At 35.0% G+C, this 23,138-nt stretch overlaps 2 protein-coding genes across 5 annotated transcripts in view; one reads left to right on the forward strand and one right to left on the reverse strand.

Annotated features, from left to right (window-relative positions):
- Window positions 1–17,851, forward strand: part of Dhc64C (dynein heavy chain, cytoplasmic) — a 29,965-nt gene extending 12,114 nt beyond the window's left edge. The window contains exons 20-54 of one of the 2 annotated variants that reach the window (XM_076404148.1): window positions 200–379; window positions 434–657; window positions 714–962; window positions 1,019–1,242; window positions 1,398–1,585; window positions 1,640–1,915; window positions 1,971–2,205; window positions 2,263–2,396; window positions 2,477–2,653; window positions 2,711–2,799; window positions 4,038–4,273; window positions 4,359–4,536; window positions 4,601–4,736; window positions 5,713–6,309; window positions 6,371–6,558; window positions 6,615–6,829; window positions 6,889–7,143; window positions 7,197–7,650; window positions 7,705–7,939; window positions 8,001–8,191; window positions 8,251–8,431; window positions 8,559–8,707; window positions 8,766–9,006; window positions 9,176–9,371; window positions 13,156–14,898; window positions 14,959–15,248; window positions 15,308–15,473; window positions 15,533–15,746; window positions 15,804–15,998; window positions 16,057–16,289; window positions 16,342–16,510; window positions 16,588–16,833; window positions 16,885–17,082; window positions 17,143–17,314; window positions 17,435–17,851. In XM_076404148.1, coding sequence (XP_076260263.1) covers window positions 200–379; window positions 434–657; window positions 714–962; window positions 1,019–1,242; window positions 1,398–1,585; window positions 1,640–1,915; window positions 1,971–2,205; window positions 2,263–2,396; window positions 2,477–2,653; window positions 2,711–2,799; window positions 4,038–4,273; window positions 4,359–4,536; window positions 4,601–4,736; window positions 5,713–6,309; window positions 6,371–6,558; window positions 6,615–6,829; window positions 6,889–7,143; window positions 7,197–7,650; window positions 7,705–7,939; window positions 8,001–8,191; window positions 8,251–8,431; window positions 8,559–8,707; window positions 8,766–9,006; window positions 9,176–9,371; window positions 13,156–14,898; window positions 14,959–15,248; window positions 15,308–15,473; window positions 15,533–15,746; window positions 15,804–15,998; window positions 16,057–16,289; window positions 16,342–16,510; window positions 16,588–16,833; window positions 16,885–17,082; window positions 17,143–17,314; window positions 17,435–17,700 — 9,320 coding nt within the window. In that variant the 3' untranslated portion in view covers window positions 17,701–17,851. Of the gene's footprint in view, window positions 1–199; window positions 380–433; window positions 658–713; window positions 963–1,018; window positions 1,243–1,397; window positions 1,586–1,639; window positions 1,916–1,970; window positions 2,206–2,262; window positions 2,397–2,476; window positions 2,654–2,710; window positions 2,800–4,037; window positions 4,274–4,358; window positions 4,537–4,600; window positions 4,737–5,712; window positions 6,310–6,370; window positions 6,559–6,614; window positions 6,830–6,888; window positions 7,144–7,196; window positions 7,651–7,704; window positions 7,940–8,000; window positions 8,192–8,250; window positions 8,432–8,558; window positions 8,708–8,765; window positions 9,007–9,175; window positions 9,372–11,079; window positions 11,279–13,155; window positions 14,899–14,958; window positions 15,249–15,307; window positions 15,474–15,532; window positions 15,747–15,803; window positions 15,999–16,056; window positions 16,290–16,341; window positions 16,511–16,587; window positions 16,834–16,884; window positions 17,083–17,142; window positions 17,315–17,434 lie in introns of both variants that reach the window. The other variant, XM_076404147.1, reaches the window with a different exon arrangement.
- Window positions 17,852–20,413: 2,562 nt separating this feature from the next.
- Window positions 20,414–23,138, reverse strand: part of Lpin (phosphatidate phosphatase LPIN) — an 89,000-nt gene continuing 86,275 nt past the window's right edge. For all 3 annotated transcript variants that reach the window (XM_076404152.1, XM_076404150.1, XM_076404151.1), the window contains one exon: window positions 20,414–21,748. In XM_076404152.1, the coding sequence (XP_076260267.1) occupies window positions 21,619–21,748 (130 nt within the window). In that variant the 3' untranslated portion in view covers window positions 20,414–21,618. The remainder of the gene's footprint in view (window positions 21,749–23,138) is intronic.

The raw sequence follows: 23,138 nt of genomic DNA on the forward strand, positions 1-23,138 counted from the left end.
AGGTTGATTTATTGGAATAATTACCTAATTAAAACTTCGGTCGATTCCATATTCACTTTGATTACTATTAGAAACTAGATGCCTTAATGGATTTTTGGATTTATTTATATTTTCTTATAATTTATTTAAAACCTCTATATACCAGTGATACGCAATGAAACAAAAAATTCAACGGCGAAATAACAATTGTTTATTTTAGGAATTTTCTCTGGCAGTGCCGACATAAAGACCCTGTTACCAGTAGAGACTTCTCGTTTCCAAAGCATCAGTTCCGAATTCTTGGGTTTAATGAAAAAAGTTTCCAAATCTCCAATGGTTATGGATGTACTTAATATTCCAGGCGTCCAAAGAGCATTGGAACGTCTCGCCGATCTTTTAGGTAAGGATTTTTTTTTATTAAAGGCTGTATTTACTAATATAAGTTTTTTTAAAGGCAAGATACAAAAGGCTCTTGGTGAATATTTGGAAAGAGAACGTACATCGTTTCCTCGTTTTTATTTCGTTGGCGACGAAGATCTACTGGAAATCATCGGCAACAGCAAAAATATTGCCCGGTTACAAAAACATTTCAAAAAAATGTTTGCTGGCGTGGCCTCGATTTTATTGAATGAGGATAACACAGTCATCACAGGAATCGCTTCCAGGGAAGGAGAAGAGGTTTGTAATTGTAAATCTTTAACAAGATTCGCTGATTCATCTTTAAAATATTTTAGGTTTTGTTCCGTTCTCCTGTTTCAACCGTCGAACATCCCAAAATTAATGAGTGGCTTTCTCTAGTAGAAAAAGAAATGCGTGTCACTTTAGCTTCAAGTTTAACGCAAGCAGTACAAGATATCAAGCAATTCAAAGATGGCATCGATCCGAAATTATTTATGGAATGGTGCGACAAGTATCAAGCTCAGATCGTGGTCTTAGCGGCACAGATTTTCTGGAGCGAAGATGTAGAAGCAGCCCTATCTAAAGTAAATATAACTTATATAGTTAATAATGGAGATTTTCGGACATGTAAATATTACAGATGAATGGAGAACCGCAAAAAGGACCATTAGATAAAGTACTACAACAAGTTGAGAATACGCTCAATGTTTTAGCTGATTCTGTATTACAAGAACAACCACAATTGAGGCGCAAGAAACTGGAACATTTAATTAACGAGTTTGTTCACAAGAGAACAGTTACCAGGAAATTAATTGCTAACGGAGTTTGCAGTAATAAGGCTTTTGAATGGCTATGTCAGATGCGGTAAATATCCATGTATTATTATGACACCTTATGATTAATTGGTTATATTACAAATTAGTATATTGTTACAAGTATAATAAAACATTTCATATTTCATAAAATAATTCATATTGTCGTCATTATGTTACATTTTATCATACATAATGTTTCTTTAGATTCTATTTTGATCCTCGACAAACTGAGGTATTGAAACAATTAACTATTCACATGGCCAATGCCCGCTTTTATTATGGTTTTGAATACCTCGGCGTACAAGACCGATTGGTACAAACGCCATTAACGGACAGATGCTATTTGACTATGACCCAAGCATTAGAAGCTAGATTGGGAGGATCTCCGTTTGGTAATATGATTATATTATGACAACTAAGGTATCTTTAATTCTGCTATATCTTAGGTCCTGCTGGTACTGGTAAAACCGAATCCGTAAAAGCCCTCGGTAACCAACTTGGTCGTTTTGTACTGGTATTCAATTGCGACGAAACATTCGACTTCCAAGCCATGGGAAGAATATTTGTCGGTTTGTGTCAAGTAGGCGCTTGGGGATGTTTCGATGAATTTAATAGATTAGAGGAAAGGATGCTGTCTGCCGTATCGCAGCAGGTCCAAACCATTCAGGAAGCTCTAAAAAGCCAAAAGGAAAGCGCCGACTCTCAAACACAACAAAGCGGAAGTCAGTGCATCGATGTATATATAATTATTGTATTCTCATTATTAATAAATTTTAGGTATCAGTGTTGAATTAGTTGGGAAGCAGGTACGTGTTTCTCCCGACATGGCCATTTTCATAACCATGAATCCTGGATATGCTGGAAGATCCAATTTGCCAGACAATTTGAAAAAATTGTTTAGGTCATTAGCTATGACTACTCCCGACAGACAACTTATCGCGGAAGTCATGTTGTTCTCTCAAGGTTTCCGCTCTGCTGAAAAACTAGCATGCAAAATCGTACCGTTCTTCAAGTAAGTGTAGACAAACCAAATATTAAGAGATAATTTGATTCGATCATTTTATATCAGACTATGTGACGAGCAGCTTTCCAATCAGTCCCATTACGATTTCGGGCTCCGTGCGCTGAAATCGGTCTTGATATCGGCCGGTAATGTAAAGAGAGATAGGATCCAAAAAATCAAAGAAGGAATGAAACAAAGAGGTTAGCATTAATGACAAAGCTGTTTTTAAAGTATTATTTCATGTAACATATGTAAATGGGTCTTTTTTTACATTATTCAGGTGAAACCAATATTGATGAAGCTAGCATTGCAGAAAACTTACCCGAGCAGGAAATCTTAATACAATCAGTATGTGAAACAATGGTACCCAAATTGGTAGCAGAAGATATCCCCCTTCTGTTCAGCTTGTTGAATGATGTGTTCCCCAATGTACAGTACACCAGGGCAGAAATGAAAGGTTCAGTTTAAAGACTAAATATCGAACCGAATTAACACATTGTTATATTTTATTTAGGTCTTAAGGATGAGATTCGTAAAGTATGCGCCGAGGAATATTTGGTTTGCGGCGAAGGCGACGAACAAGGGTCTGCCTGGATGGAAAAGGTAAAATCAGTTTTCTTTGATGTATATTTTTCCATAGTCAGTGACCACCGTCGTTAACATTTTACTACGATTTTGTCATTAATTTTTATTTATGTCGTCATCTAGCTTTGTGCTTCTAGGAAACAAATAATACATTTTAACTGATTCCCATTGTTGTACAAGGTTTAAATTTTCTTTTTTTTTCTTTCATGCCGCTTAGCGGGATACATGGGTAGCAAAGGTACAGTGATGGTTTTACGACTTCCGCTTTTTATTTAACGCGTGCAACGTTATATGAAAGTTTCCCAAATCTGATTTAAAAATCCGTATCTGGAATTTTCCAGAGTTTGCTGATATAAAATGGAAATTTTTCAATTAGGATGGGTTGACATTGTCAATCTGTGGCAACCATGTGCTTTTGCCAGCATCTGTTTTAGTCACAAATAATAAAAGGTTATTATCAATGAGTATACAAAATATATATGTAATACGAATTTTTTAACAAATAATAATATTACCATGATCACCCTCTCCGTAACGAAGCCTCCTGTTGAGATTGACGTGGTGACAATGTTTCCGCCAAAATTACTATTTGATGCTTTATGTATATTTTTTGTTTGTACTTTTTAAAAAACGATAGTTCATAACTGTCAACAGAGAGCGATACAATATAATGATAATCGATTAATTTTTGCTCAAATTGCACAGTGTGGACGTAGATGTCCTGTAATTGCAGGACGTGACGCTACGCGCCACACAGCGGATACCACGATGAGTATTCGCATGAACCATTTAGGAAATGAAACTTATCTCTCAGAAAGGACATGAAATGATCATAAAATGCGATTTGATTCTCCTATGCTGCAAGGTCGCAATCGCCTTACGTCTTTAAAATCAACATAACATAATCTATGTACTAGGACAACTGAACGAAATTATATCCTATACACAGACTTGAAAAAATTAATGTCGTTAATAGCTCACACTCAGCTTATTTCATTCAATATCGACCCGCCCCGAAAAATTCTATATTAATCATATCAGCTAGTGTTCTAATAAAGGAAACTTTTACATAACCTGTACATAAACATAAGCAATGATGTGGTTTTGTTATTTTATTTTTCAATATTATTTTGTAAGAATGTTTCATTGTTCAGGTGATTTCCAGGTTAAGATCAAATTACAGTAGTGTATTTTGTTTATGACTTGCGTTTATTTATAATCATAATTCATTTAGCTTACAGTATTTTATTATCTAGGTCTTACAACTATATCAAATTTGTAATCTTAATCACGGCTTAATGATGGTTGGTCCCAGTGGTTCGGGAAAGAGTACCGCATGGAGAGTTTTGCTTAAAGCGCTCGAACGGTTTGAAGGCGTGGAGGGTGTGGCTCATGTCATTGATCCCAAAGCTATCAGCAAAGAAGCCCTTTATGGCGTGTTAGACCCCAACACGAGAGAATGGACAGATGGTCTATTTACCCATATTTTGAGGTAATTAAAGTAATATTATCAACTTTATTGATGTGTAAAGCTCTACCTTTAAACATTAAATATTTAATTACCTATGTTTATTTAGAAAAATCATTGATAACGTCAGAGGAGAAATAAACAAACGTCAGTGGATCATCTTTGATGGTGACGTTGATCCCGAATGGGTAGAAAATTTAAATTCTGTACTTGATGATAACAAACTGCTCACTCTGCCCAACGGAGAACGTTTATCGCTGCCCCCCAATGTCCGTGTGATGTTTGAGGTGAGCCTAGTTGATAATCTGACAGACGATGAATAGTGTGCGATTTTTAAAATTTTTTTTTCAGGTGCAAGATTTAAAATATGCAACCCTGGCTACAGTTTCTCGTTGCGGCATGGTGTGGTTCTCTGAGGATGTACTAACTACTGAAATGATTTTCGAAAATTACATGTTGCGTCTTAAGAACCTCCTCTTGGAAGAAGGTATTTATTGTTGTTACAAAAATAAATTAAATTATTGGAATAGCCCTATATTTTATGAAAAATTTGCGATTTTCTTGTATATTTTTTCCTCTAACCTGTTTTTACTTATTCTACAAGTGTTACTATGCTACAAGATTCTGCAGTGTTTGTCTGTCTGTTTGTTCATTCGGTTGCAATACTTGTTTTTTACACATTTGCTGAGTCAAACTATGTTGATATTTTGACTTCGAGACAACTTGTTCCTTAATAATATGTTTGCATTAATACGGAAAATCTTGGTTTTTTTTTATTAAATTAATTCCGGTGTTTTAACCATTTAATTTGATCCAAAGTTTTACATATTTTCCGTAACTATGAGTTACTATAATATCTCATTTTGGTTACGATCTGTGTTGTTCCGCCCATCACGATTTTTTCGATTTAAATTATCATAGGAACTCTATTTTTTATTATCAGTTACAATATGAAACAGAAATGTATTTTCTAACAATCAAATAAATTGGGCCGATTTACTCTCGTTTCTAATATTTTCCAAACCAAATATTTTCAAATTGTTGATTCAATTTCTAGCTCATGTGCATAATTCCTTATTGATTTGAACTGGGACAATCGTATCAAATGCAAGTATTACTGGGTAAATGCAATTTGTAATTTATTGTGTTCAAACTTTTTTAGCTTTCTTATTGACATAAATATCGTTTTTACCATAAGTTTTTGGTGAGCTTCCTTCAAATCAAACTAACCTTAGTAAAGATTAATTCTTGACCCTAAAATTATTATTCCTTAATGCAGCAACACGCAATTTTTTTGTGTTAAAACAAGATTCTATTGTTGTATCATGTTGGAATATATTCAGCGTTTATTACATTTACCACATGAACTAATGCACATATTTTGAAATAATACTTTTGAATACCTAATAGAATTTAGTAACATTATGGTATTAGTAGTTGTAATGATTATGGCCTATTTTTAGGAGAAGATGATAGTTTCGGCAAGAAGACAGAGAAGAAAGATGAAACCGTATCTCCCACATTACAAGTGCAACAAGACGTTGCTAATTTGCTCCAACCATTTTTACAACCTGATGGTTTAGTCATCAGATGTTTAGAGCACGCCATGGAGCAGGAGCATATCATGGACTTCACTAGGTTACGGGCTTTGAGTTCGCTATTTTCCATGCTGAACCAGAGCGTTCGTAATGTACTTGCCTACAATCATGCGCATAATGACTTCCCATTGGCCTACGAAACTCTCGAACGTTATATTCCCAAATGTTTGATATATGCCGTACTGTGGAGTTTTGCTGGTGATGCCAAGTTGAAAGTTCGTTCAGAACTGGGCGATTTCGTACGATCGATAACTACAGTTCCGCTACCGCCTGATAATAACACTCCTATTATCGATTACGAGGTCACTATAGAAGGAGAATGGGCGCCATGGAGTAATAAGGTGCCTCAAATTGAGGTCGAGACTCATAAAGTAGCATCCCCAGATATTGTTGTACCTACGTTGGACACCGTACGACATGAGTCTCTTCTGTATACTTGGTTAGCTGAACATAAACCATTAGGTATAAGGAATTGTTAACTATGTGACTTCTTTTTTGCATTAATAGTGTTACCATATTTTAGTCCTATGTGGCCCTCCAGGTTCTGGAAAAACCATGACACTATTTTCAGCCTTAAGAGCTTTGCCAGACATGGAAGTGGTTGGTCTCAATTTCTCATCTGCTACCACGCCAGAGCTTCTGCTTAAAACATTCGATCACTACTGCGAATACAGAAAGACACCAAATGGAGTTGTTTTAGCACCTGTTCAAGTAAGCATTTCATAAAATTAAAGTTTTTCCTAAACTTATCGATAAATATTTAACAGCTTGGAAAATGGTTGGTGTTATTCTGCGACGAGATCAATTTGCCAGATATGGACAACTATGGTACACAAAGAGTGATAATGTTCTTACGTCAAATCGTCGAACAAAAAGGTTTCTACAGAGCTAGTGATCAAACCTGGGTGTCACTGGAGAGAATTCAATTCGTTGGTGCTTGCAATCCACCCACCGATCCAGGACGGAAACCACTTTCCCACAGGTTAGATAAATATATATCTTGAAAACTGAAATTAATGACACTACATTAATTATCTTTAGGTTCTTGCGCCACGTCCCAGTGATCTATGTTGATTATCCTGGAGAAACTTCTCTGAAGCAGATTTATGGTACATTTACCCGTGCTATGCTTAGACTTACCCCTGGATTGAAAGGTTATGCTGAGCCATTGACTAATGCCATGGTCGAATTCTATCTAGTATCACAAGATCGATTTACTCAAGATATGCAACCACATTACGTATATTCACCTCGTGAAATGACCCGATGGGTTCGTGGAATATGTGAAGCTATCAGGTTTAATTCGAAACATCTTTATATTACCTTATTACTAAAGATTTCATTTATAGACCTCTTGATTCATTGAGAGTGGAAGGACTTGTAAGAATATGGGCTCATGAAGCATTGCGCCTTTTCCAAGATAGACTTGTTGAGGATTCGGAACGGCAATGGACTAACGAGAATATCGACTCTGTGGCCATGAAGCACTTCCCATCGGCGAATTGCGAAACAGCTTTAGAAAGGCCCATTTTGTACAGCAATTGGCTATCAAAGGATTACATGCCTGTTGAGAGGGAAAAGTTACGAGAATATGTTAAGGCACGCTTGAAGGTGTTCTACGAGGAGGAACTAGACGTTCCCCTTGTGCTCTTCGATGAAGTACTTGATCACGTATTGAGAATAGATAGAATATTCAGGCAGCCACAAGGTCACCTTTTGCTCATTGGTGTATCCGGTGCTGGCAAAACAACTCTATCACGATTCGTTGCCTGGATGAATGGGCTGTCAATATTCCAAATTAAGGTAAGTACCCCTAAAGTAGGTTAATTTATAGTTGTTGGCAATCCACATCTTTAGGTTCATAACAAATACACAGCCGAAGATTTTGATGAAGATTTGAGATCAGTGTTGAGAAGAGCTGGTTGCAAGGATGAAAAGATCACGTTCATCTTGGATGAATCCAACATGTTGGACTCGAGCTTCTTGGAGAGAATGAACACCCTACTGGCGAATGGAGAAGTTCCTGGTCTATTTGAAGGGGATGAATACACTACATTGATGACGCAATGTAAAGAAGGAGCTCAGAGAGAAGGTTGTTTGTACTGTCGACTGATCAAACTCGTTTCTTTACCGTTCGTGATGCCTATTTTTAGGTCTTATGTTGGATTCTAGTGACGAACTGTACAAGTGGTTTACCCAACAAGTTATGCGCAATTTACATGTTGTATTTACCATGAATCCATCTACCGACGGGCTGAAAGACCGAGCCGCTACCTCTCCTGCCTTATTCAACAGATGCGTGTTGAACTGGTTCGGCGACTGGTCAGATGGCGCCTTATACCAAGTATGATATAAATACTTTAAGTTTAATTACAATTATGATTGTTACTGGTTGCTTTCTAGGTTGGTAAGGAATTCACAAACCGTCTGGATTTGGACAGGCCCACCTGGCACGCGCCAGATTTCTTCCCGGCCGCTTGCAAATTTGTTCCAGCTACTCCAAGCCATCGTGAGGCCGTTATAAATGCTTGCGTTTACGTGCATCAAACATTGCACAAAGCTAATGTTCGTTTGGCAAAACGAGGTAAGTTAGTACTCGTTAAATAAACATAGAAATAATTGTACCCAATATTTTTCTAGTTTTTCCATTTAAAATGTTAGATGAAACATCATTTGCCTTTGTTATTTTTACTACAAACTGTATATTTTAGGTGGTCGTACTATGGCCATAACTCCAAGACATTACTTGGACTTCATCCATCATTTTGTAAAATTACACAACGAAAAACGATCCGATTTGGAGGAGCAACAACTGCACTTGAACGTTGGTCTGAATAAAATCGCAGAAACTGTAGAACAGGTATTGTTCTGTTAAAGTTTGTCAAACACTCAAAACAATCCAATATTTTCATATATAGGTTGAAGAAATGCAAAAGAGTCTTGCAGTGAAGTCGCAAGAATTGCAAGCGAAAAATGAAGCTGCCAACGCCAAGCTCAAACAGATGGTGAAAGACCAACAAGAGGCTGAAAAGAAAAAAGTCCAAAGTCAAGAAATTCAGCAACAGTTGGCCGAACAAACGGTTCATATTGAACAGAAACGAACGGAAGTAATGGCTGATTTAGCTCAAGTAGAACCTGCTGTTATTGACGCTCAAAACGGTAAGGGCACATAATGTTATTCTATTTCAGACACCCTAAGTAGTTATTCCGACCTGGGTTACCAGCATCCATTTTTTAACCGACGTTGTTATATTGCGAACAAACTTTGATAACTCAGGCGGGATCAAATTAATTTTTACATTTATTTTACTAACAAGCACTTCTTTAGCTGTAAAGTCTATAAAGAAACAACATCTAGTCGAAGTAAGGTCTATGTCGAATCCACCCGCAACCGTGAAGATGGCTTTAGAGGCGGTATGCCTTTTGCTTCACGAAAATGCCATCGAGTGGCGTTCGATTAGATCAGTGATAATGCGGGACAACTTTATTCCTACCATAGTGAATTTCAAGATTGATAATCTAACGTAAGGGCAAACAACACTAGTTCTGGGACAGAACATATTCTTGATGTTGGCTGATGACAACTCTGGCATGTTTACGTTATCTATACATACTGAATAGTTTCTCTAGGTGTTTTCAAATGCTTTAGATGATGTGATTGCTTCTATTAATTAGATTTTTAGTGACGAAACAGCGTAAAGTAATTAATTACATACTTTAGCGATGTTATTATTATCAATTTATATAAACATATAAAATCATGTTTCTTATATGTATATAGAGTGTCAGGTAAGTTTCCTGGTTTTAGTTTATGGATCGACCGTTTATACTCGACCTAACGTATTTTCCGGGCTCTTCGAAAATATTGGGCTTGCGATAAAATTGGAAGTTTCGGGAAGTTTTTCCTGATCCCTATGGTATCAGTTGCAAATCACTTGGAAAACACGGATCTTGCTAAAAAGCTTGAGCTTGTTAAAAAGTTATTTATTTTTGAAAATAGGAAAAAATAACAAAATACGACAACGTGAAAAATTGTGATGATGTGACTGATGTGTGATTTTATGGTGGACAGTCTGAACCAAGTTCACCTATTATAACAATACTCTCTTCGATTCTTCCTTGATATATTTAATAGCATACTATTATGTAATCCGAAATTGGATCAAACTTCCGAGTAACAGCGACTCACTATATTTACTACAGATCTATTCAATGTCGTCTATGAAAAAATTGCCAGAGGAATGCTGCACAATGATAGGTGACTGATGTGTGATTTTATGGTGGACAGTCTGAACCAAGTTCACCTATTATAACAATACTCTCTTCGATTCTTCCTTGATATATTTAATAGCGTACTATTATGTAATCCGAAATTGGATCAAACTTCCGAGTAACAGCGACTCACTATATTTACTACAGATCTATTCAATGTCGTCTATGAAAAAATTGCCAGAGGAATGCTGCACAATGATAGGTGTACATTTGCAATCCTCCTTTGTAGAATATTCCTTAAAGGTCACCCCAATTGTATGTGAAAAAAAATTCAAAATGTTTTATCGGAGAATAGTTTCTTCGTTTTCGTTCTCATAATTTTGTTTGTTCTCACAATAGAACGAGTATATGTGATGCGATGCTGAAATGCAGTGAAATCGAGCTATTTTCGAAATGTTTCATAATCAATTATGAAAAATGAATTACATATAAAAATATAGTCTCCCCATAGCGACTGTTCCGTTTTTTTTTCTAAAAAGGGTTAAAAATACCACTTGTCGATAATGGCGAATTTCATTAAGAAAACTCCAGAAACTTTCTCAGGCCCAATATATTTAATTGTAAATTATCTTTTTTGTATAACAGTGTTAGTATCACTTATAGCTGTGCGCCTTTTATTAAATATATTCATATCAAATATATAGAGTGAACTTTATATACTTAAATTTAGAAGAGCCTATAAAAGTTATGTAATAATTTCTTTTAAATTATATTTATTATATTGTATCCTTTATAGTACACACAATTAAATAACTTGAAACTATATGAGTGAAAATAAGCGAACTTAGCTGACATGAAGAATAATGTAAACAACAATTGGCCTTATCATATCTATCGACAACGTCTACTGTTTATCTGTTTGTTCCCTTTGTAGGCTTAACTAACGCACGTTTTTTTAACGCTTGAATTTGTTTTTTTGCATTGTCATTTTATTTGTTTGTTTTTCTTCCTCCTACACAGCCGTAAAGTCCATCAAAAAACAACAACTTGTCGAAATCCGTTCTATGTCAAATCCGCCGGCGATTGTAAAGCTTGCTCTCGAGTCCATTTGCTTACTGTTGGGCGAAAACGCCGGCGACTGGAAGTCTATACGTTCGGTGATTATGCGCGACAATTTCATCAACACAGTTGTCAACAATTTCAACACCGAAGACATTAGGTAGGTGCATGCTGTAAAGCTACATTTTTTGCGCTTGCTAAGATACCTTCTTTAGTTATTTCCAATTTTTGTATTGCTTTATGCATTGTTAAATTTAAGATGGAAACTTTATATTTGTAAATGATCAATAAATTTTAAATTCTTCGAATATGGGTTAATATAGTATTTAACAAAGTAGCAGTTAACTCATTTCAATTTATGACATCAAAACTGTTCGATGTTGCCGCATTTAACTTTGACATTTTACCCATTTTTATTTTAGCTTCGATATTTAGTAACATTCTAATATAAATAAAATAATGAAACAAATACGTAATTATCGAAGAACTTAAACTACAGTTAATTAAACAGTCACAATAGTTTGTAGATTAGACTTATTTTATTATATTTACATTGAAATCTTTTCTAAACCACCTGTTATATACCCTAAAGGCTTGATCCACATAATTAATAATTGTATACCCAACTAATGTATTTTATTTTCATTAGAGAACATATTTACCTATTTATGTATAATTATTGTTTTTTTTTCGCTGTGTTTTCTTGTCAAAACATTCATTGTATTTCTCCTTAGTCTCTTCTGTTACTACCAGTGTGCATTTTTCTTATTACTGCTATATGCTTACCATATCTGCAAAACAGTTAGTATTCATTCTCTCCTTGTACATTTGAACCAAATACTCATATATATTCTATTATAATTATCCTATATTAATTATATACTCACCTTTACTTGTTTCCACTCTCATCACCCTGTCTTGGTAATTGTCAGCAATGAATCATAATAGCACATCCAGAAAGTTTTATTCGCCCGCCGTCAAAGTCTGAGCCAGTATTCAAGTCAATAACTAAGCTGTTAATTTCCAATCTAACCCTATGTGTCCGACGGAGTTCATCCAAACCAAATCCACATATCCAAACTGTTCTTGCCTGTATATCTTTCTCAACCCGCATATCTACTGTAATAATTATTTGCCACATCACATAACAATTCCATTTGATTGAATATGCAATGATACAATGCAAGTGATTACAAAACCTAATCAAATGCTATTCTAACTCGTACCTTTTTCCATCAACTTTTGTTTTTTACACACCTTTTATTAGCGTCTTGCCAAGGTTGGCTTAATGTTTTTATAGTTTTCATACATTTAACCTTGATTATAGCTAATATCAAGGTATGTAGATACTTTCTTTTTGGTGAATCCACAATTATATGTTTTTTTCTTAATTTGAGAGATTTTAATTATAGTACCCATAGCATATCCAGTGCAGTTGCAATACAATAAAAATATTTCCAATAAAAACCCCAAAAGCTTAATATTTAATAGTATCAATACTTACCTCTCTCATTTTACTGGCCCTCATTACCTCATTCCTGTTCGAAGTTATTGATTAGAGATGTAATCTGTTTATGACTGACTATTTATTTGACCTCCGCATTTCCAACCAGAGTGATCAAAAATATTAAGCAGCGAATCGAAATTTATCAAAACAAACAAAGCGCTAAAACCACGTTTGCCGGCTTATAACCTCTTTTCACTAATGTTTTGAAGAATTTTGCAAACATTTGACAACCGAACGACTTTTGTGAAAATGAGAAGGAAAATATTGTCTGCTATTAAAACGAATTTACAAACTGCAATAGGCAATATGTTATACATATTAATGACGCGAGTTCACTGCTTCTTTGGAAAGACTATATAATATATCAAATATATATATAACTTTCAGGTTCCATCTCAAATATACTAGTGATTAAATGACGACTTTGTTATTAAATTGACGTGTTACATATGTACAGATTTGTCAAATCATCAATTGTGTTATATCTATATATAATAATAATTTCATAAAACTTTATGTTAATTTTTTAGCGATGATGTTCGTGACAAGATGAAACTAAAATATCTGAGCAATCCTGATTACAATTTTGAGAAAGTAAATCATGCTAGTAACGCATGTGGGCCCTTGGTCAAATGGGCTATGGCTCAGATCCAATACGCTGACATGCTGAAGAAAGTAGAGCCGCTGCGTCAAGAACTTAGCTCTTTGGAAACCCAAGCAGAGACTAACAAGAACCGCGGCGAGGAGGTGAAGAACTTAATCAGCCAGTTGGAGCAAAGTATCGCGTCCTACAAAGAAGAATACGCACAGCTGATCGCGCAAGCACAAGCCATCAAAACCGATTTGGAGAACGTGCAGGCCAAGGTCGATCGATCCATTGCACTGCTGAAATCTCTTGTAATCGAAAGAGAACGATGGGAGGCAACTAGCGAAACTTTCCGTGCCCAAATGTCCACCATTGTGGGTGACGTTTTACTGTCGGCTGCATTTATTGCATACGGTGGATATTTCGATCAGCACTATCGTCAAAACCTATTCATGACTTGGTGTCAACATCTGACGCAGGCATCAATACAGTATAGGCCAGATATCGCTAGAACTGAATATTTGTCAAACCCCGACGAAAGGCTTAGATGGCAGGCGAACGCATTACCCTCTGATGACCTTTGCACCGAAAACGCTATTATGCTGAAGAGATTCAATCGATACCCGCTTATCATCGATCCATCTGGTCAAGCTACCGAGTTCATTATGAACGAATACAAGGATAGGAAAATCACGAAAACTAGTTTCCTGGACGACTCCTTTAGAAAAAATTTGGAATCTGCGTTACGTTTCGGTAATCCCTTGTTAGTCCAAGACGTGGAGAATTATGACGCTATTCTGAACCCCGTGCTAAACAGGGAATTGAGGCGAACAGGAGGTCGTGTGTTGATCACACTTGGTGACCAGGACATTGATTTATCGCCGTCGTTTATCATTTTCTTATCAACCCGAGATCCAACTGTCGAGTTCCCACCAGATATATGTTCTAGGGTGACTTTTGTCAACTTTACTGTCACGAGGAGTTCATTACAGAGTCAATGCTTGAACCAAGTGCTTAAAGCAGAACGGCCAGATATCGACGCCAAACGTTCTGACTTGCTCAAACTGCAAGGAGAGTTCCATTTGAGACTGAGGCAGTTAGAAAAATCATTGTTACAAGCTCTGAATGATGCTAAAGGAAAGATTCTTGATGATGATAGCGTTATTACAACTTTGGAGACACTAAAAAAAGAGGCAGCAGAAATCGGACAGAAGGTAGAAGAAACCGACAAAGTTATATCGGAAATTGAAGCGGTTTCCCAACAATACATGCCTCTGTCACAAGCCTGCAGTAATACTTACTTTACGATGGACAGCCTGAACCAAGTCCACTTCTTATATCAATACTCTCTTCAGTTCTTCCTTGATATGTTTAATAGCGTACTATTATGTAATCCAAAATTGGATGGAACTTCCGAATACCAACAGCGACTCACAATCATTACTACAGATCTATTCAATGTCGTTTATGAAAGAATTGCCAGAGGAATGCTGCACAATGATAGGCTTACATTTGCAATCCTCCTCTGTAGAATATTCCTTAAAGGTCATCCCAATGAGCCTAATTATGATCAAGAATTTAATTACTTCCTAAGAGCCAAAGAGGGTCTCTTGAGCTCTTCTACAGGGCCAATTGTAGATGGCCTAAATAGCGAACAACAAGAAGCTCTTTCAAGATTATCATCAAGGTATTTTTATCTAATACTATTAATATTTTCTGGGTTTTTATTCTCCATTTTTTAATTTAGATTGCCTGCTTTCAAAAAGCTTCCCGAAAAAATTAAAGAAATGCCTGAATTTGGTGCATGGCTACAACAAAGCACCCCGGAACAAGCTGTACCCCAATTATGGATAGAAGAAAAACAGTTAAGCCCTATTGGTACTGCAATGTATCAACTTTTGGTGATACAGGCATTTAGGCCAGATCGAGTGATAGCAGCAGCAACTCTATTTGTTGCCGCTGTTATGGGTGGCGAATATCTCGCATCGGCTGAGAAAGAAATTGACTTGGGAGCTATAGTTGAAAACGAGATTAAAGGTAAGTGAGGCTAAGTTAGGTTAATAAAAATTTTGTGATATATTTATCTTTATTTATAGCCCGAGTCCCAGTTTTATTGTGTTCAGTACCAGGATTCGATGCTTCTGGTAGGGTGGATGACTTGGCAGCTGAAATGAACAAACAAATCTCCAGTATTGCTATTGGTTCCGCTGAAGGGTTTAATCAAGCAGATAGAGCGATCAACATGGCTTGTAAATCTGGCAGGTACATTATAACATCTTTGCATAGACGTATATATTGTTATTAATATCAACTGGTTTTAGATGGGTTATATTGAAAAACGTACATTTAGCGCCTCAATGGTTGGTCCAACTGGAAAAGAAATTACATTCTCTCCAACCCCATGCTGGCTTCAGACTCTTCCTCACTATGGAGATTAATCCAAAACTCCCTGTTAACCTGTTGAGGGCTGGGCGAATATTCGTATTTGAACCACCACCAGGCATCAGGGCTAACTTGCTAAGAACATTTAGTACCGTAAGTAGTGTTTTGTTTGTACTGACGTTTATTTTACAAACAATTTTATTTTCTCAGGTACCAGCCAGCAGAATGATGAAAGCGCCAAATGAAAGGGCACGATTATACTTCCTTTTAGCTTGGTTCCATGCTATCGTCCAAGAAAGACTGAGATATTGTCCCTTAGGTTGGGCCAAATATTATGAATTTAGTGAATCAGATTTACGAGTTGCCTGTGATACGTTGGATACTTGGATTGACGCCACTGCAATGGTATGTGCTATAGTTTATACAAAAAGAATCTCAATTATTCTTAACATATGTTTTTTAGGGAAGAACAAATCTTCCACCAGAGAAAGTCCCATGGGATGCCTTAGTTACGCTCCTTTCACAATCGATTTATGGTGGTAAAATTGATAATGACTTTGATCAAAGACTTTTGCAGTCTTTCCTCAACAAGCTGTTTACCGCTAAGAGCTTCGAAGGTGATTTTGCTTTAGTTGCTAATATTGATAATGGACCCAATGGTAATAGGCATATTACCATGCCTGATGGAACAAGGAGGTACAATTTTTTAAACACGAACTTTTTAATATTACATATTTGACACTTTCAGAGACCATTTCTTGAAATGGATTGAAAGCTTAGCAGACAGACAAACTCCTGCTTGGCTTGGCTTACCAAATAACGCAGAAAAAGTACTTTTAACAACAAGAGGTACCGATCTAATTGGAAAATTGCTGAAAATGCAACAACTAGAGGATGACGACGAACTGGCATACTCGGTAAGTTATTTTTGAGTATTCTAAAAATAATGATTTGATTGCAAACTCAAATTACTTAATAATCTAAACTTAAATAGATGGATGAGTCATCGCCAACGGATCCCAAGGTTCAAGTCGATGGTCGCCCGTCTTGGATGAAAACGCTACATAATTCAGCATTAACTTGGCTACAACTTTTGCCTAAGTCTTTACAAACTTTGCGACGAACGGTCGAGAATATCAAAGATCCACTGTATAGGTACTTTGAACGTGAAGTCAACTCGGCCTCAAAACTCTTACTAGATGTTATTCATGACTTGAATGATGTTTTGTTAATTTGTCAGGTGATTATTCCAGTGCTAGAGTTTGTTATTACTCAAATTGCTGTATTGTAGGGCGAAAAGAAACAGACAAATTATCATCGAACGATGCTCGGTGAACTGGTTAGAGGCATTATACCAGCGAATTGGCATCGATATACTGTTCCCAAAGGTTGTACCGTCATTCAGTGGATCACCGATTTCAGTAATAGAGTGAAACAACTGCAACAAATTTCGTTGGTTGTTTACAGCTCAGGAGCAAAGGAATTACAGGTAGAATTGAAACGCGTAATTTCATAAAGACTACGTTTATTTATCTATTTCTGTTTGTAGAGTTTTCCGGTTTGGCTCGGAGGTCTTCTCAATCCTGAAGCATGGATAACAGCTTCAAGGCAGTGTGTTGCCCAGGCCAATAGCTGGTCGCTGGAAGAGCTTCACCTGGACGTCACTATTAGTGATTCCCAAGACCGATCGACGATCCCTCACGATTGTTTTGCTGTTGTGGGTAAGTTGATTGAATTTTATTGATAATAATTTTTTTTATTAACTCTTATAATTGTAGTACTTTTCTTATTATTACATAATGAATATATTGCGTCATTCTTATACTTGAATATATTATTAGGTCTAAAACTTCAAGGAGCCCAGTGCAAGAACAATCAGCTCCTTCTCACCTCCAGCATTATGTCAGAACTACCCATCACTTTGCTTCGTTGGGCCCGAATTGGAGAGGATAAGGCATCAGGCAGCAAACTGTCACTACCAATTTATTTAAATTCCACCAGAACCGAACTATTATATACTGTGGACCTAAATATCGCGCCAGGCCAAGACCCGCACAGTTTTTATGAACGCGGCGTCGCCTTGCTGACATCTACCGCACTCAACTAAAAGTTCATTATTTATTTTATTTATGCTTTTTTACATTTAGCGAGGTATTTATTAATGTACCACACACTCTAATATATTAATCATATCTCTGGTAATTTCTAAAATTACTAACAGAGAAATGTAGCGAATTAAAATGGAATAATTAGAAATATTTTTTGAGTTTTATTTACATATATGAATAAATTATTGAGAACAGGAAAATTTTTATAAGTTTATAGAAAATGTATTTAAGTATCTTTGATTATATTGATGTTCACAGAAATACTATTCTGTTTCCATAAATACTTTAAAACATTCAGCAGCCAGATATCTGTAACCATACTATCAAAATACGATTAAATATTTATATTCTTTTTTTGAAAGATTTTTGTTTTTAATTAAATCATCTTGCTTTCTAACACTCAATTCTCTCAACCCCAAAATTGACAGAGAAGTTTTAGGAAAATTTAGCTTTAATAAATTTAGATCACATTAAATAATGTGGGTAACATCGTATTGCAACACCACACAAAGCATCAACTAATACGACGAAATCTAAGCTGTGTTGGACTATGTTTAGTTAATTCCCGATTTCGCTCGACTCTCAACAATATAAGGGTGATGGGAGGACCTGATTATGGATCTGGCCGCTACCTCTTCCGTGCAACCACGATATAAAAAGACGCATATAATCAATCGCGACTAGAACTGTTTGCAAAATCCAAGGCATTAAAAGGAGTTTCAAATCGAAACCACAGATAGATTTATGATACCAAAACACCTAAATAATACAGATATTGGTGCGCCCAAAAGGAAATATCTCATAGACAACTGTAAAAGTAATTCCCATCGTCTGATGAAAAACAGTTAATCGTAATGTTTACAGAAAACGAGTAAAAAGTAAAACTAATCGATCTCGAGAATTACTGCAGATTAAATAGAGATGTTTGGCAAAAACTAAAACTAGAAAGATAGATCTACTAGAATTGTGTGGCCGTCGATTTAAACCAAACACTTAGGAGATTGAACGATTGAAGTAAATCTTCCAATAACATGAGCACTCACATGATGAGCGTCTAGAACAATAGGAGTTCTTCATTCAGTTCAACAATCATGACTAACCACAGGGTTTAGCAATCTCATCAGCAATTTGGTATTCCAGAAATTTAATTTTTTAACTAAAATCAATTGTGCAATAAGACCGCTAAAGCTGATCAAGCGATATCTGAAAAAAGGGAGTTAGTAAACACTGCAAAAACTATTGAGGTATAAGTCTCCTATAAATTGTCGGAAAACTATTTATGAAAATATAACTGAGATTTGACTTAGACTGATTTGAAAGAGCTCGAGAAGGGACAAGCTGAGAAGAGCCATCGGAATTTAGACTGAACCACGGTTGTGTAGATAAAATTTTCGCACTTCGCCGGTTTATGGAGGAATGTATATTAAGGGACGTATGTTAATTGAGGATTATATGTATATTATTAATGTCTGTCGAATTTTATTTGACCAATTTTTTTTATTTATTTATTTGACAATTTTACAAGACCCAGTGAATAGCTCCAGAGAAGACATGAGTCAAGTTTATAGAAAGTGATATGAAAAATAGAAGAGTAACATCGATTGAGGCCAGAACAGACGCGGTTGATCGTAAACTGTGGCGATATAAGTTCTGCAGTACCAATAGTAGTGTATTGGTTGACTTATTATTGATTAATAACTTATTATTGTATATTTTGTTCATCAACTCACTGTGGATTAAAATAATACTTGGTTGCAATATCGTAATAAAATTGGAGCTCCTTGTTTCAATGAATAATGGTAATGTATTCCATTAGCTTTGTCATATTTTGATATTATCCTGGTATAACATAATTCCCTTTTTTATTATTATGGAAAACTCCATGGAGCAATTTCAATACGCCTTTTTAACATTTTCTGTTATTGTAGTAAATTATGTGTACATAATTTTGCTAATTACTGTAATATCGATCGCGACGAGTGTGATAGTAGTATCCAAGTGCTTTCAACGTTTCCTTGGCCGATTTTACTTTGAGACGGCATGTTATCGTGCAATAAAATTATCTTACCGTGTCTTTGGAGCCCATTCTGGACGTTTTTCGATCAACGTATGGTTCAAATTGATCATTTGTTGTCAGTAACGATCTCTATTAGCTGTTTCATCAGATTTCAACAGTTCGTAATATACCACGCCAGTCTGGTTCCACCAAACAGAGTATAGTCTTGTGACCAAAACGATTTGGATTTGATCGGCCGGCTTCGCCAGGTGATACCCACCATATTTTTTGCGCTTAGGGTTTTCAAAATAAATCGACTTCACCCGTCATTATTCAATGCAGAAATGATTTCCAATCATACCTTTGAAGTAGCATATGATAGACGATTTCTCGATTTTCCATTTGCCTGTCATTCAATTGATGCGGCACCCACCTTCCCATCTCTTGGAATTTCCCCATTGCTCGTAATCGGTCGCTAATCGCTTCTTGGATCACAACGTTTCTGATATTTTTTTTGAGTTTGGGTTGGCTCTTTATGCAACAACTCTAACAGTCAACTTTTTCGGTTTGCCAAAACGTTCTTTGTCTTGCACATCGAAATCACGCAGCACCCTTTTGAATTAAAACACGCCTCACATGTTTTTAAGTTAGAGCTCACTTTAAGTTTCTACCAGCAAACGATGATAAGTGGATTCACCTTATATAAAAAAACACAATTTAACGAAATGAACTTATATTTAATTTGGAACGTGAACAAAAATATAATATAAAGGGATATATTCTAATCTAAAGCGATAACATAAAGTAAAATTATATCACACATATTTTCATTAACCCAACTGAAAGTGAAATAGTATAATTACTGAATATTATTTTTAGAGACAACTATTAGAGCAAATAAATAACTGTTAAAATGCTGGACTTATTGGAATCGGATTACATGATGATGAACACATACATGAAGACGAAATTTTATTTGTCAATAATTTATAATTTTAACCCATAGTAAACTGTCATTTAACAACCGTGTGTATGGTATTATTATGTATGTGCTAGAAAATACAAATATGTTGCAGCTTTTTAATCACTGTAACAGTTACATTAACTGTTTGCAAGCTAATTTAGTTATCACAACTTACAATAGACCACAAACGCAAGTAAATATAATTCTATAATAAAAAAATCTACTACTAACATTATAGTTGGGATTTGTGATAATCAGACTTTTACCTACTTGTTCTTGCTATAGACAAATATGTAAAGTATGTTTTATCATATTTGGTATCAGAACTAAAGGTACTAAATGTATATCGGGTGTTAGAAAAACGTTTCCTCATAAAACAAACTCTTGTGGAAATTCCCATAGCTATAGCTGACTTGTGTTAAACACCCTGTATATATAACTAAATGCCCCGTTGGCAGTTACGGAAATATCACATTACCAACAGTTTTTAAATTATAAAAAGCGAAAAGAGAGACTATTTTAGACTGCTATTATATAAAAATTCTTCCCAAACATTTACGCCAAAGAAATATTACAAAAGTAAGTAACATAGGGCAAAAGTAAACTTTATATAAGCATCATTCTTTTATCTGCCAAACTCAATATAAACTTTTTTTTATCATCAGATTTTCCTGCAAAATCTAATATCATTATAAAAACATGCATACAACCTATTAATACAACACAGTAATCAGGTATTTATAATGTCATAAAATATTAAAAGCTAACATGGATGAATATAATGATTATAAATACTGGATTCCATATATCGGTGAAATATATATTATTCCAATTTGCAAAAAAATGTTATTGAAGACTTTTTCTTCGACCATCGAAGCCAAATTATAAGTGTGAATATCTTTTTAATTAAAAATTATTTGGTGAACTAGATAGTTTTAATATAGTACTGAAGTATAATTAAACTAACTCGGGGAGGACTTCGACTGATGTTATTGGATCACGCCAATAACTGAACTGTGAGTAATCATTTGCTGGTTCCAATCGAGAAGGAAACATTTGGTCCACGATGATACTCATGTTGGTATAACTGTAACAAAAAAGAACATCTGATTAGGTCAGGCTAAGTATTTTTAACTCTTAAAATAAATGCAAATTGTAACAATCAATTATCCAATCTCCATAAATATATGCGATAATTAAAAAACGCATTAAAATTCAACTCAATATAATAGTTTAAGTAAGTGCAAATGTAATAATTTCAAGCAATTTTATGTACCAAAAATAAATGAAAAAGTGTAACAAAAATAACTATAATCCAGTATAATTTCCCTCAAGTTCAATATACTCTTGCGGTTTTTTATAAAGTTCATAAATTGTCTCTTTTTTTTAAGTCATAGATAAAAGAAATGAAAATATATGTGGAAACGCTTATGCCATAGTTACCAGGTATTACCCCTTATGTATTTGCGTTACACTTAATATTGCATGAAGATATCAACTCATATATTGAGAAATATAATGAATATTTTTCTCATTAATTTTTATTGATGTCGGTTAAAAAATTAAGTCGTGAAAAAGAAATATCGAACAATAAAAGCAATGCCAACATCTGTTTCTTTGTTAGTTCTTACTATTGTCTCCCTAGGCCCAGGCTTGATCTGTCTTTTGTGAAATACGTTTCTGGATATTAAAAATTGAATCGAGTAGTAGATGAAAATACAGCATTTCAAAAAATGTTTATACTATATGTATTGTTTTACTATATAATATGTAGTACTCGTAGTACTCTTATTGAATTCGAGATTTTAATTGGAACCACAAGCACACAATAATATAATATCGATATAAGTTATTATAGTTATAAATCAGTTACACAGTTAACATAACTCAGTTATAAATTTAACTTCGGTACCATTTGACCATTTAGCTGCGGAAGAATTCAATTTCTAATTATTTTTTATTTTTTTATTCATATATTTGTAAATGCAATAAGTCTCGCGAAAAAATTTGTCTCCAAAGGATTAACTGTTTATATAACTTTAATTAATGATAACGTAAAAGCAGAAAGAAGATGGCTAAGGAAGGTACGTTCTGTAAGTTGGAAAAATGCTGCTTGTAATCTCACACAGTAAGTGATGTGGCGCCTAAGATTGATATGTGAATATATGGAGACTGATATATTATTATAGGAGATGATTAAAATATAGTAGCGCTAACAAGTATAAGAGATTTGTGCTGATGTAGTAAAATGTTCGTTTCCAACAACATTATAAAATTTATAGGAATAATGTCTGTTTTATAACAAATATATATTATTCTCTTAACGAGCAATCTTGACGAGTAGAACATTTTTGATGTCCGGTTATATTTTAGTATTACGACTTTTTTAATTATCAGATTATTAACTTGGTTCTACTTAAATATTTATTTACTCTCTCTGGAAGCCTTGTATAGCTTGACATTATCGAATATAACAA

The sequence above is a fragment of the Rhynchophorus ferrugineus genome, unplaced genomic scaffold (assembly GCF_030347505.1).
Source record: "Rhynchophorus ferrugineus isolate W39M unplaced genomic scaffold, kcgeb_rfMv2 rfM4, whole genome shotgun sequence".
NCBI lineage: Eukaryota > Metazoa > Arthropoda > Insecta > Coleoptera > Curculionidae > Rhynchophorus > Rhynchophorus ferrugineus.